Consider the following 14,948-nt stretch of genomic DNA (forward strand, 5'->3'; position numbering starts at 1 on the left):
TCCATGTCAATGTAGATATCCGGGTTGTTATGTTTTCCCATTAAAATATGATGTATTTTCAAAATGTTCCTTTAATTTTTTGAGCAGTGTATATACACAGTAACTGTTTCAATATTAAAACGTGAACACACAAGGCTATGTTATTATATCTGTTCCATTTCGCTGTTTTTCACAGTACAGATCAGGTGTGCCAAACTCATTTTAGTCCAGGGACCACATAAAGCCCAATCTGATCGTCAGTGGGCCACCACTAAAATAAAAGATGATCTGATGTCAAATTAATGATAGAAAATGAGGTGAGGAGCTCAGAAAGGTCAAAGGATGGTCAAAGGATGTTCAGATTAAATATGAATTCTGAGCCCAACCAGCTGCTTCTGGACCTTTGAGGACTAAGTTGGATTTATCTTCAGTTTGTTAACTAAACATGATGTTATCAAAATGACTCCAATGTGCTTCATTAAACTCTCTCTGGGCACCAAGGCTTCAGCTGAAATGTTTTCAGGACACTTTGTTGTCATCAGCTCAATGTGTTGCAGGTAGAGAAGCTCAACAACTTTGACTGCAGCTGGAAATAGAAAGACAACTGAAATATAATCCTGCACTGACATAAATATCCTGAAACTTACTGCACACTCTGCAACCTGACATCAACTTCCAATGTATTATGTCAACATTAACTGCAGTTCTCCATCATTCACAGTGTGGAGCTGCAACACTAAACTATACAGTGATAACAACACACTTTACACTGGTTCCCAGTCCACCTCCCAGTAACATGGTCCAGCCAGAGTCTCGACACACCAGCTGCTGCTGCTGCTGCTTCAACCTCTGGATCATCAGGACACACTTCATCCTCTCAGCACAATCATCGTCATGATCAGTCTGACTCCCATCTGCAGAGAGAAGAAGAAAGATCAGAGGAGATCAATGAATTTGATCAGCAGCTCATCAGGACTTCAGTCGTGTTCAGAGCAGCAGCTTCATGTTAACGTGTTGGAGTGAACACACTGAGCTCCAAGCTCACATATCTGAAAACACTGTCAGCATCAGGTGTGTTTCTCTGCACATTTCACTGCAGTCCACAGTGGAAACAAACTGCTGACAGTCATCAAGCTTCATTACTGCACAAACTCTTCATTCATGGATTTACTGCTGCTCCATTGACACTGACAGTCTCTGAGTGTCCATCAACATCTCATCTGCTCCTCAAACATCAGCTGACAAACCAACATAGAGGCTGTCAGTCAACACATCTGGATCTAAACAGACACAGATCCAGATGTAATTGCTGGACCTGAGCAGAGCATCTGCTCTGTAGAAACACCTCATGGTTCCTACATGTGATGATGATGCTGCTGTGAAATAAGAGCTGCTGGTTTGCAGGCTTCAGTCTCACTGATCTCAGAGCTGTGACAAACATCACACTGATCAGCTGATCACTGTTGAAATGAGACAACAAACTGTGAGATCAGATGTGATGGAAACTTTGATGAAGGACGACCACTGTCTCTGCACATCTGGACGGCTGTCAGCTGGAATCAGTTTTATTTCCTCAAAACATCAACACAACAACAACAGTCGGCTTCTCATCCACTCAAACTATATCGACTTACTGAAAGCAGCAGAGACTGACTGGAACCTTCTACTGACCTCAGAGTCTTCAGGCTGCAGTCTGGACTCTCCACAAGATCTAACAGATGTTTCACTGATGAATCCTGCAGGTTGTTCCATCTGAGGTCCAGATGTTCCAGATGGGAGGGGTTGGACTTCAGAGCTGAGACCAAAGAATCACAGCTGATCTCTGACATACCGCATTCCTCCAGTCTGAATACAGAATAAAAGATGCGAGTTGAGGAGACAAAGTTCCTGCTTGAAATCATTAAGTTTCATCATGAGTTCAGAGCTGCAGAAATCTGTATTTCTATGCATGAAGTCAATGTTAAATCTCCTTCAAATGTTCTTTTCATATGTGCAGCTTCATGAATGAGATCTGTTCATTTATTCTCCCAGAGGAGAAGCTGCTGGACCACGGAAGACAAATACATTTGCTTCCAGGACATAAAGGTGAAAACCATATACAGGCTGAGAAAAAGATAAAGCCAGTGTCTTTACTTCAGTCATCTCACAGCTCCAAATGCTGTAAAGGATGAAGGAAAGAGTTTGTGTCACTCATGAGGTTCCAGTTAAAGTGCTGCAGTGATGTGAGACACAAAAGGTGCTGACAGGTGAGGAGAGTTCTTCTACTCACTGACTTCTATCAGCTCAGCACAGAGAACTTTAAGGACCCTTTAGCTTGGACTCTGGACTGAGTCTAGACTTTATGAATCCCTACTACATTTAAAAAAGAAAAACTGTTTGGATGATCCACGCCAGTCAAAGAAACATTCACCCAAAGATGAGACGTTTGAATCACTGAAAATAAGATGTCTGACCTCAGAGTCTTCAGGATGCAGTCTGGACTCTCCAGAAAACCACACAGATGTTTCACTCCTGAATCCAGCAGTTTGTTGAAGCCCAGGTCCAGATGTTCTAGATGGGAGGGGTTGGACTTCAGAGCTGAGACCAGACAATCACAGCTGATCTCTGACAAACTGCAGCCCCTCAATCTGAATAAAGAATAAAAGATGTGAGTTGAGGAGATAAAGTTCCTGCTTGAAATCATTCAGAGTTTTATCATGAGTTCAGAGCTGAAGAAGCTTCAGAATGTCCAAGTTCAGAAAATGGAAAACTCCAAACAGCTGAAGCCAACAGGATGCAGCTTCAAACAGTCCAACAGAACCAATGAAGAAGAGCTCTCATTAATATTAATGACAACATGCTGCTGCTTCAATAAAGATGGAGTGATTTCAGCTCTGAAACTCTGCAGCTCCATCAGTGGCTCCATCCAGACAAACTCATGCTGAGCAACAAACAAGGAAAAACACTGATATTTATTTCACTTTCTGCTCAGAGTCACAGAAACACACAAGAAGGAAACGTGGACAAAATGAGGCTCCAGGCTCTAAAATATCTTCATGTTCTGGAACCATGGAGACGTTTCAATCAGGACTCTACATTCAGATGATTTCATGATTGATCCACCTGTCAGTGATAGTGGAAAATGTCCATCACTGTACAGTTTTCAGAGAACCAGGTGACATCTTCAAACTCTTTTCTCAAACACAAACATCTTCACTTTCAAATGACTCAAACCAGAGAAAAGGAGAAAATCAGCAGAAACTCAAGCAGAACATGTTTGTCATCGCTGCTTTAATTAGAGTCTAAACAATCAGTCCACTATTTGATGAGTCCATGAACAACAGATCCAAAACATCTGTCACACTGGAAAAATGCTCCTCTCAAAACAAGGAAAAAAACTAATTTCAAGGAAGTTTTACCTTGAAATAAGTGAGAAAAAAAATCTGCCAATAGAACAAGTGAAAAATGGCTTGGTAAGATTTCTGGAAATAAGACATGATATTTAGAATATTGAGATCTTAAAATTAGCTGGGTAAAAAAATTGAAGCCATATTTTACCAGGATTGTCAAGCTTAGGTGTCTTAAAATGAGCCAGACATGCTAAAAAAAAAAAAAAAAAATTCACTGTAAAATAGATTTTTGCTTTCATGTAACCTACTATTTTGAGATGTATTAAACTTACTGAGTTGGTTTACAGTGGCACTTGGCTAGATTTAAGACCATCTTGTACTTGAAATAAGATTACAAAGATTAATTTAAGCATTTTGAGATTTGTCTTCTCACAGTTAGCTAGAAATCGTAATATTTAGTTATGTTTTGACAGCATTTGGAGGTGTTGCGTTTCAGGGTAAGCCAGCTATGCCCTAAAGCAGGTTTTTTTTAACAGAAAAAATAGACATTTGCTTTTTAAACATTCATATTGAGTACAAAATTTAAGATGTATTTTACTTATTTTAGGTTGTATAACAGTGAGATGACTCTAGATTTAAGACCACTTTGTCCTTGAAACAAGATTAAAAAATGTGATTTAAGCATTTTAAGATATCTGTCCACATACAGTTGGTTGAAAATACATTAGTGTGTATGTAAATAAGATACACATACCATTCACATATACACATAAACATAGTTCTATCATGAAGAACATAAAAAGAGTAGGGCAATAAAACACTTGAAAATAAATAAAATAGAACCATATTCAAAAATAAAAACACTATCAAAGAAAAACTCAAACTAAAAAGTCAATGGCGGTTTTGCACAAGGGCACTTGAATATGGACTAGGGAAGAAATAGGATTTCTAATTGTATCACAGGTCTTTACAGTTACAATTTCCCTACAGTACATGAGAATAGGCAGTGTGTGTTATTACAAAATCGTGTGGGTATCCCTTCACACTTTCTGTTGGGCTGATGCCCTTTACAGCATAAACCCTAACCTGCAGACTATGCAGCCAGGTTCTTTTCACACATACCCCTCCCCCACCAAGCATTCTACTGAGAGTTTTTCTCCTGAGTAGTATCTGAAATGGGCTTTCAAACGCACTGTATTGTTTCACTCCCTTGCAACATCCTACAACCAGTCAGCCCCTTTAACTTTTTCCATCTAGCTTTATATGTATATTTTATTGATTTATTTTCTTGTTTCCAGCAGGATTTTGATCACAAAAGTGGAGATATCATTACAAATTGTAGCCTGGTGAACAGTCATTTTGGAGCAGAAAACAAAGAAAGGACTGAAAGCACCAAGCAATCCTCAAAGGCTTCATTAGCATCCATAAGTCAAAGGGTCATTGTTGAGATGCACTCAGGATTTTGTTACCAAAATCCAAATTGTAGCCTGTTGAACACACAGTGTTGCACACTAGTTCAAATCCTTTACCTCACTCTTCTTACAATACAACACACTGATTTATTCAGGTAAGGCAAACCAACATCAGTTCCCTTTCAGTCATTCAGTGGAGAGTAGAGAGAGCCGCATTTACACAACAATAGTGACAAGACAGTGAAGATTGGTGAAAAAACTAACCCAGCCCCTTGGCTGCCTTTTCACATGGAAATTAGAAAAACCAAATGGCTGGGCTGTGGACTTCTGTTAGACAATCAGTCAAAACATTTAACACATGGTAATGGGTACGGTTACAAAAGAAAGGTGGCCAATTATGGGCCATTGAGTTGTTAGTTTTAAACAACACAGCCTTTTGGCTGTCCTCTGGTAATTCTGGGAGGGGTAAGACAATCCTGGGACTTCTAGTGTTAAATCAAGATTGTATAGCTTCTACAAAGAACACCTCAGCCTGAAAATGTATGAAAAGTAAAATGAACCTTGTTTCTTGTAAAATACAACTCAAAACAAAATAATTTCAAGATTGTTTGACTTAGCAAGATATTTAAGATGCATTGTCTTAAAACAAGTCCCTCCATCCTGCTGAAACGTCACTTTTTAAGTGAATGTATCTTAAATCAAGTAGGATGAGACAATTTGACTAAAAGTAAGACAAATAGACTTGGTAAGATTTTGAATTTTTGCAGTGCATGGTTTCAGTCATTTCAAACAAAAAATAACAAAAACACCAAACCAGTTCCAGTTTATCCACTGGGAAGAGTTTTGGTTTTCTGTCATATTGAACTCAACATTTGTGCTTTTGGACTGTTGCTGGAACAAAATGAGACATTTGAAGACGTCACCCTGAACTCTGACAAAGTGGGATCAATAGATTTCACTGTTCTTAATATTCAATAAACTAAAGTATTGAAACTTTAATTTTAACTGACAGCTGCATCAGGAATGAAAAACAAATAATTGCTGCTGTCAGTTTGAATTGAAGAAAAACACGAGGTCAGATCTGAGCTGAAGATTACGTGTGTCAGAGTTTCACAATTATTCACTAGATAATTTTTCTGCTTATCTTGAGCTTTGAAATGTGCGACTCAACATTCCTCTGCCACAGTCAAAGGACTAAAGCAGAGAAGAAGAAAACAGATGTTACCATGAAGATCCTCAGTGTGGATCAGTAGAATATCAGCCTAATGGCTGAAGTTTAATGTCATCACAATTTTACATCAGATTCATCTCAGCACACAAAGAAAACATGATGTCTGACCTCAGAGTCTTCAGGATGCAGTCTGGACTCTCCAGAAAACCACTCAGATGTTTCACTGATGAATCTTTCAGGTTGTTGTTACTGCTCAGGTCCAGATGTTCCAGATGGGAGGGGTTGGACTTCAGAGCTGAGACCAGAGACTCACAGCTGATCTCTGACAACCTGCACCACTCCAATCTGAATAAATAAGAAAAGATGTAGATAAAATCATTGATGATCCATAAGATATGTTCAGGTTTTGAATGTGCAGCTCAACATTACTTTGTCCTCATCAATGAGCTTTTCTCTAAAACCATCAGAGTGACTTTGTTCTTCTGTTATTGTGGATCATCATCATGTCAGCCTTCTACACACATCATCCAGATGTCAGCACAACATTCATACACTTATTTATCAATAACATCTGCAGACCTCAGTCCACTCTCATTACAGGATCAACATCAAATCTTGTACTTTAATTTTTCCATCACCTTCTTCTTCTGTGGAAATCAGCTTCATAGCTTTGCCTCATTCAGATCTTCCAGTGTGTCTTCCAACAAGTTCCATGTCATCTATACATTACAAAGAGATTCTGATTCCTGCTGTCTACATTGATTGTCCACTGCTCTCTTCCTAACACAACCCAGCTGAAAGGAATCACTTCATGAGCTCAGCTCACACTAACATCAAGCTTCAGCTTCTGACCGACACCATTCAAGTGAGTGTCCATCAAACTTCCAGACTGTTGACAGCTAAAGTCCTCTTGGAGTTACTGAGGCTCCACTGCAGCTCAGCACAAACACTGTGGAAACAAAAACATACTGGCTGGATCTATGAAAGTCAGACTGCTGAAGCCTCACATCACTGTCACATCAGTTTTACATTCATACACACAGCAGGACTGTGGCTTCTGTCCTCCATCTTGGAACTTTGCAATCAGCCGGTCATTGGATTTATTGACGCTTCAACAATCTCAAACATCTTCACACTGTTCTCAGGGAAATACTCAAAATTTATCAGCAAAATCTTCAAAGTTCAGCCAAAGATTTAAAGTGAATATATTGATAAATGATCAACAGTGAACTGACCTGAGAGTCTCCAGTTTACAATTTGGACTCTGCAGTCCAGCAGAAAGATGCTTCACTCCTGAATCCTGCAGGATGTTCCAGTTCAGGTCCAGATCTGTCAGATGGGAGGGGTTGGATTTCAGAGCTGAAGCCACGACTTCACAGTGACTCTCTGACAGGTTACAGTTAGTAAGTCTGTCATGAGACATAAATGACAAAACATGTTGTTATGAAAGAGGACACTTTTTATTTCCTTCATGCATTTGATAGCAGAACATTTGGACTCGTCCTGTTGGACATTTAATTCTTCACATCAGAGGTTCAGCTGATCTTCTCTGACTGTTTGACATGAAACTGAATTCTCATCAGCCTTTCTCACACCTGCACACTCTGAATCTTTCTTTTGTTTCATTTGCAGATGGAGGACAGAAGATGGACTTCCATTCAGGCTTCCATTCTGTCCACAGTCTGTCAGTGTGATCTGATCCCATGTCTGACTCCACAAAATTCTCAAGAGAACATCTGGATTAGAAGAATATTTTCTGTCCTGGTTCAACTGGACTCGGGATACTGTGACTGAGTTGAGCTCAGTGAACATTTCCTGCTGAAAGATGATGATGTCTCTGCTGTGGACCTGATGCTGTCAGCTTTACCTCTATCACTCAACATTTACAGTCTGCTGTCAAATACTACACAAATGAAATTGATCACTGGACAACATTGCACCTGAACATCATTAATATGGACATCAGGAAAGATTCTGATGTGATGACAGATCACTGAGTCAATTTTTGTTCTCAACGTTCTATTGTGAGATTCTGAAAAACTTGTTCAGCACAAACACAAAGAACAAACCAGTAAAGTTGAATTATTTCCACCATAATGTCTCACAAACATGTTATCAGGGTTTGTAGCAGTGGTGCAGTCTATGTGATACACAGATATATGCCATATATCCACTAGAAAAGGTCCTAAATTTCTGTATAACCACTTAAAAATGCGCAAAGATACCTATCGGTATGTTTTTTGACATAACATTCACTTTCCCATTTATAAATTCGCCTTCTCTGGTTAGGAAGCGGTGAAGTTGTATGGGGCGGGGGAACAGTGTATGGCTTAAGACAGGGGTCACTAAATGAACCACAGTCCGGATCTGGACCCAGACGCTGTTTATACGGGTCTAAATTTGACAGGTCGCTTCTATTTTACTGGTGCAGCTTTCCAGTGTTTACAGCATTGGTTATTAGCTCAGGAAACACACAGACCAATTAAGTATGAGTTCAGTCATCCCACGTGATGCTACTCTGCCAATGAAGTCGCTGCATTGCATCGCAGCTCTCCCTTCAAAAAACAGTAAAGAAGTGAGGGACATAAATTATATTGACAAAAGTATTCCCTCACCTGCTTTGACTCGCATATGAATGTAAGTGAGATCCCATTCCTAATCCATAGGGTTCAATATGACATCGGTCCACCCTTTGCAGCTATAACAGCTTCAACTCTTCTGGGAAGGCTGTCCACAAGGTTTAGGAGTGTGTTTATGGGAATTTTTGACCATTCTTCCAGAAACGTATTTGTGAGGTCACACACTGATGTTGGACTAGAAGGCCTGGCTCTCAGTCTCCACTCTAATTCATCCCAAAGGTGTTCTATTGGGTTGAGGTCAGGACTCTGTGCAGGCCAGTCAAGTTCATCCACACCAGACTCTGTCATCCATGAAATATCTTAAGTCAATCAATCTTGAAATTATCTTGTTTTGAGTTGTATTTTACAAGAAAACTCAAAATAAATTTAACACATTTCAAATTAGGAGGTTACATGAAAACAAAAATCTATTTTTGAGTGAAAAACTACAGCTTTTTTCTGGAATATTTGGCTTATTTGAAGACACCTAAACTTGACAGTCCTGGTAAAATATAGCTTAAAATAAGTTTTCCCAACTAATTTTAAGATCTTAATATTCTAAATATCATATCTTATTTCAAGAACTCTTACCAAGCCATTTTCACTTGTTCTATTGGCAGATTTTTTCAATTATTTCAAGGTGAAATTTCCTTGAAATAAGTTATTTTCCCTCGCTTTGAGAGGGGCCTTTTTTCCAGTGGTCTCAAGCAGATTTCCAAGCATCTCATTTCTGTGCAATAAATTCATCAAATTCATTCTCCCAGATTAAAAAAAATTTTTTGTTTGGAAATGAAACAGATCTTATTTTAAACTCTAAAGAGAGAAATCAGGTCAAACATGTTTGTTGGATTGCCTGATGTTTGAAATGAACAAGTGGAACATTAAGAAGAATGAAATGTTCTAGTGACAACATCTGAAGAATTGAACTACTGATCTACACTGACTGATCATGTTGATCACATCTGGACTCACCGAGCCTTTCTGCAGTTCCTCACAGCTGGAATCAGTCTCTGTTTTCCCTCCCATGATGCTGTGTACTTGTTCAGGTCCAACTCATCCAGAACCTCCTCTGACATCTGCAGCATGTAGGCCAGAGCTGAGCAGTGGATCTCAGAGAGTTCCTTCTTTGATCTGTTCTCTGACTGCAGGAACTCTTGGATCTCCTGATGTACTGAGAGATCCTTCATCTCCATCAGACAGTGGAAGATGTTGATGCTTCTGTCTGAAGACATTTCATCACTCCTCATCTCCTTCAGGTTGTTGATGACTCTCTGGATCATTTTTGGATGGATTTCTGTCCGACCCAGCAGGCCTCTTAAGAGTCTCTGGTTGGACTCCAGACAGAGGCCATGAAGGAAGCGAACAAACAGGTCCAGGTGACCATTTTCACTTCTGAGGGATTTCTCCATGACTCTGAACATGAACACATTCAGAGTGTCTCTCTTCTTGACTTTCCAGTCTTTTCCCAGGAAGTCCTCCAGAACCGTCTGGTTCCTGTTGGTGTAACAGTGGAACATGTAGACTGCAGCCAGAAACTCCTGAACGCTCAGATGGACGAAGCAGAACACCTTGTCTTGGTACAGCCCTCTTTCCTCTCTAAAGATCTGTGTGAACACTCCTGAGTACTTTGAGGCTGCTTCCATATCGATGCCACACTCTGTCAGGTCGGACTCATAGAAGATCAGGTTTCCTTTCTGCAGCTGCTCAAAAGCCAATTTTCCCAGAGACTCAATCATCCTCCTGCTGTCTGCACTCCAGTGTTTATCTGTCTCAGCTCCTCCATCATACTTGACCTTCTTGACTTTGACCTGAACCACCAGGTGGTGGATGTACATCTCAGTCAGGGTTCTGGGCAGATCTCCTCGCTCTCTGGTTCTCAGCAGCTTCTCCAGAACTGTAGCAGTGATCCAGCAGAACACTGGGATGTGGCACATGATGTGGAGGCTTCGTGACTTCTTCATGTGGGAGATGATGCTGCTGGCCTGTTCCTCATCTCTGGATCTCTTCCTGAAGTACTCCTCCTTCTGTGGGTCGGTGAACCCTCTGACCTCCGTCACCATGTCCACACAGTCAGGAGGGATCTGATTGGCTGCTGCAGGTCGTGTGGTTATCCAGAGGCGAGCAGAGGGAAGCAGCTTCCCCCTGATCAGGTTTGTCAGCAGCACATCCACTGAGGTGGACTCTGTGACATCAGTCAGGACCTCATTGTTGTGGAAGTCCAGAGGAAGGCGACATTCATCCAGACCGTCAAAGATCAACACAACCTGGAAGTCTTCAAACCTGCAGATTCCTGCTGCTTTGGTTTCACTGAAGAAGTGATGAACAAGTTCCATCAAGCTCATTTTTCTCTCTTTCAGCACATTCAGCTCTCTGAAAGTGAATGGAAACATGAACTGGATGTCCTGGTTGGTTTTATCTTCAGCCCAGTCCAGAGTCAACTTCTGTGTTAACACTGTTTTCCCGATGCCAGCCACTCCCTTTGTCATCACTGTTCTGATTGGTCCATCTCTTCCAGGTGAGCCTTTAAAAATGTCTTCTGGTCTGATGCTTGTTTCTGCTCTGTCTGCTTTCCTGGATACTGCTTCAATCTGTCTCACCTCATGTTCATCATTGACCTCTGCAGTCCCTCCCTCTGTGATGTACAGCTCTGTGTAGATCTCATTCAGGAGGGTCGGCTGTCCAGCTTTAGCGATGCCTTCAAACACTCTCTGGAACTTCTTCTTCAGGTCACATTTAAGTTCACGTCTACAAACTGGAGCAGCAAGTTCTGTATGAAAACACAAGAAAGAAACAATGAAGCAGAAGTAACCTGGATATTAAAGCACCAAAGTAGCAATAAAGTGAAGGTGACAGTTTGTCCCTCTAAAGACTGATTCTGTGAAGATATTCTGAGACTTCAGTAAATGTTCTGTTGATCAGCAGCTTCAGTCTTTACAGAAATCCTCTTACTGCTCTGCAGACAGTCAGCCAGCTTCTCCTGCTTCATCTTCCTCAGGAAGAACACTGTGATCTGCTGAAACATCTCTCTGCTGTTCCTCTGATCTTCATCATCCCCCTCCAACTCATACTCATCCTCCCTCTGACTCTCTGAGCATTCTGGGTAATCTGGACTCACAACCTTCTGCATCTTTTTCAGCTCCTTCTTCACAAAAGTCACCATGTTGTCCTCCAGCAGCTGCAACAGAGAAATCTGTTAATGAGTCCATCAGAGTGAAATCATGGAGCCAAACATCAGATCCATGTTGGACACATTGACAGTCCACTGGTCTACAAAGAGCAGCATGGAGACGCCTGAACACAACAGATGGAGAAGAGCTTGTTGTCCATGTACACACCATGAATATGGAGTCCATGTGATGCTGCTGGTCAGACTGAACTCTGGGAACCTCTGAGTTCTGCTGGTCCACTCTGTGGATCAACATCAATAGTTTAGTACGTCTGTCCACACAGAGACAAACCAGCTACGACACCATGAACGTCTTCAGGAGATTCTGAAAATGGAACCAGTTATCTTCATATTTAAACCTCATCATGTCTCCCCCTCGCTGTTACATGGACGTTCAAAACAGACAGAATCACTTCAGATTTCAGAGAAGGTTGGACAACACGTTGTACAAACTGGTTCTCTTCTAGAATAAGTGACTCTTTCTGTCAGTTCCAGCTTACATCTGATCAGCAGATGGACAGATGTCTTTAAATTCAGTGAAATCGTTCTTTGAGTGGTCACTCTTGAAGGACAGAAAGCTGGGTTCAGGACAGTCTGGTCTCTGCTGCTGGATCCTGAAACAAAACCAGAACAGATAAAAACTGATGAAAAACATCTTCAAGCTGTTAATAAACATAACAACTTTGAGTCTGAAACGTCTTTCTGTCAGTTTTACTGTCTCACCTTCCATCTGCAGATCGTCTGAATACAGGAGGAGGATCCATTGACCAGTCACTCTTCATGGACACAGAGCTGGATCCAGGACCAGGACCAGATCCGGGTCCAGGTCCAGCAGAGTGTGTGTTCTGTTGCTCTGGGCTTCAACACACAGAGCTGTGAGTGTGAATAATGACAGCAGCGATGTGATGCTGAGCTCTGACAGTTAGAGATGCTCATCTTACCTCTGAGCTTTGCTCTGGTTCTCATGTTCCCCACACAGAGATCTTTTAGAGGGAAGGACTCCCTCCTCTCTGTCCTCACACTGATGCATAGCAGACAAACACAACAACCTGCTAGGAGAGTCACACATTAGTTCTCCTCCTTCCTCTCAGTCACATGACAAACAGGTCTGATTGAAGGAAACTTGTCCAGCTTTGGGACAGCTGCTTCAACTCAACACTCAATATAAAAAACTGAGAAGCTCTTCAACATCTGACATGTTTCTCTTAGTCCAGGTTCATTATATCCAGTCAGCGGCTGCAGTGGCAGCTGCTCACATTCACATCAACTCCAGAGACGTTCTACCTTCATCTGTGGAGGAAACAGTCAGAGGAGAGCTGAAACATGACAACTTCTTCCCACAGGAACAGTAAAGTCTGATCTGACCTTTAATGTTCACACGTTGCTGTGATTCTTCCTGATGTTCACATGAACCACATCAATAGCCTTTATAAAAATTGCTTTCTGTTCACATCAGTCTCTGAAACACAACAAGGGAGTGCTGTTGCTTTTATTCACTTATTATTCTATTAAATAAATAGATTTGCCTCCAAAGTTATCCTGGTGTTTCGCCTCTGTCCAACCATTCAAACTGTCCTGGTTGAGATCCAGAGACAATAGATGATTTCATCATTATTTTACCTGATAATTACACAATTTGTCCAAATTCCAGTCTTAGTAAACAACATATTATTATTGTTATTGTAAGAAATAGTATTTTGGGTGGAACAAATTTTTTAATTAGAACTTTTTACTTAAAAATTTTATTTGGGTGGATGAAGCTTTAAAATTACAGGCACTTGGATATGAAGCAGTACTTTCTGAGGAATACTCTTTGAATAAAACGTTTAAATTCTCAATATATCTGGAGTGAAACACTCCTTTAAAATCACAACTTGTGCATTTCAGTGGTCATCCATTGTGGTAGATTGCACTGTCTAGAAATAAAAGTCTCTAAACGCGGGGCCCTGGAAGTGCAGCCTCCGACTCTGGAGACACAAACTATTAGTGGATCAGGAAACTCAGCGTTTCCTTCACCTCAGAGCAACAAAATCAGAGTTTTCTCCAGAAACCTGCTTTCTGGAACAGAATCCTGCTGTAGATCCTGAGTTTGGAGAAAGTCACACTTTTATAGAAGCATAATTCTATTCAGGCAACTTTTATTTGGACTTTTTTCCATTTCACTTCTGCTGCCTGTCTGCCCACTGTTCTACTGTTGACACCAAGTGGAAAAAGAAATGTGAAAAATCCACAGTTATAAAGTTTATGAGTTCAGTTTGATGGTTTCTCATGTGGAAACCAGAAACAAATAGAGCAGGTGATTTATTTTTGGTTTAAAATTCAAAGAAAACCAGTAAAAACAAAAAGCACACAAGGTCAGGTTTGTTCTGGTGTTGCCGTTAGAAAAGAGGAAACGTGGCATTTGCTGCTTTTTGCCTCTTTGGATTGAATCCACTAACAAACTATCAGACGTCCTGTCAACTGTACTCACCACAATCTGAGTCGCTGGTTGAGGAAGAACAGTTGAGTTCAGACACAAACACAGAGATTATTCTGGACTGCCGCTCTGCCGTTGCTCTGACTGACTTTACTTTCATTAGTGACGCTGAATCTTCTCTCAGTGTGTCTCCGCCTCTAATGCTGCTGCTCGTCAGCTTTGTTTCCTCCTTCAGCTTCACAGGATTCTAGTTCCACACATCCGGAACTAAAGCAGCTTAACATGTTGGAGGAGTTTTACAGATTTTATCATTCTTTCCTCTGCAGGTTACATGAATATACTGCAGTAGAAAATGTATTTTAAACTGTTTTTGGTGAATGTAATAGAAAATATACTGTAAATTGCCTGGTCTTTGTCCTACAGTCACTAATAGTCAAAGCAGCAGACAGTGTTCAGCTCATCCAGCTGTGTTCTTTAAAAACATGACATGCGGTTCAGACTCCCCAGTTCAACAGGAACCTGTGGAGTGAATGTGAGACAGCTGCAAGACGCCTGTTCTTGTGACAAAACATCTGTTTGTAGGAGGCTGAGTGACAAAGATTCAGAAACAAGAAAACGGAGAGCAAATGGAGGGAATTTATGCCAACCTAAATCACATCCATTCAAAACCATGCCTACCTAAGTTGACAGTACAGAACTCAGAGCAGCTTTTATGGAAGCTCAGGTTCATCACAATAAGTAATAGAGTCAAAAGAACTGGAAACAAAAGCCAAGAGTAGCAGATATGAGACCAGTGGAAGCATCAGGTGATTCTGTATTAAAGCGCTCTACAGATTCAGGCCCATGTCATGATGAAA

General features: G+C 40.9%; 1 protein-coding gene across 3 annotated transcripts; it reads right to left on the reverse strand.

Annotated features, from left to right (window-relative positions):
- Nucleotides 1-482: 482 nt before the first annotated feature.
- On the reverse strand, nt 483-14,287 carry LOC111567247 (protein NLRC3-like). Of its 3 annotated transcripts, none has more exons than XM_023268231.3 (12): nt 14,146-14,287; nt 12,617-12,724; nt 12,399-12,533; nt 12,176-12,289; nt 11,845-11,917; nt 11,459-11,684; nt 9,482-11,276; nt 7,127-7,300; nt 6,060-6,236; nt 2,433-2,606; nt 1,651-1,824; nt 483-893 (listed from the first exon to the last, which is right to left on the reverse strand). In XM_023268231.3, the coding sequence occupies exons 2-12, from the start codon at nt 12,703-12,705 to the stop codon at nt 878-880; spliced, it is 3,147 nt and encodes a 1,048-aa protein (XP_023123999.2). In that variant the 5' UTR covers nt 12,706-12,724; nt 14,146-14,287; the 3' UTR covers nt 483-877. The 3 variants fall into 3 exon arrangements, with proteins under 3 accessions (XP_023123999.2, XP_023124000.2, XP_054865562.1); XM_023268232.3 differs by having other exon boundaries at nt 12,617-12,727; nt 14,146-14,284; XM_055009587.1 differs by having other exon boundaries at nt 12,617-12,965; nt 14,146-14,257.
- Nucleotides 14,288-14,948: the final 661 nt, after the last annotated feature.

This window comes from Amphiprion ocellaris, chromosome 4, assembly GCF_022539595.1.
Source record: "Amphiprion ocellaris isolate individual 3 ecotype Okinawa chromosome 4, ASM2253959v1, whole genome shotgun sequence".
Taxonomy (NCBI): Eukaryota; Metazoa; Chordata; class Actinopteri; family Pomacentridae; genus Amphiprion; species Amphiprion ocellaris.

Coding starts and splice junctions, on each gene's coding strand:
- LOC111567247 (XM_055009587.1), bottom strand. CDS start 12,744: ATGTGTGACTCTCCTAGCAGGTTGTTGTGTTTGTCTGCTATGCATCAG. Junction 11,685..11,844: donor ACATGGACTCCATATTCATG/GTGTGTACATGG, acceptor TCTCTGTTGCAG/CTGCTGGAGGACAACATGGT. Junction 2,607..6,059: donor TGCATCCTGAAGACTCTGAG/GTCAGACATCAT, acceptor TTCTTTATTCAG/ATTGAGGGGCTGCAGTTTGT.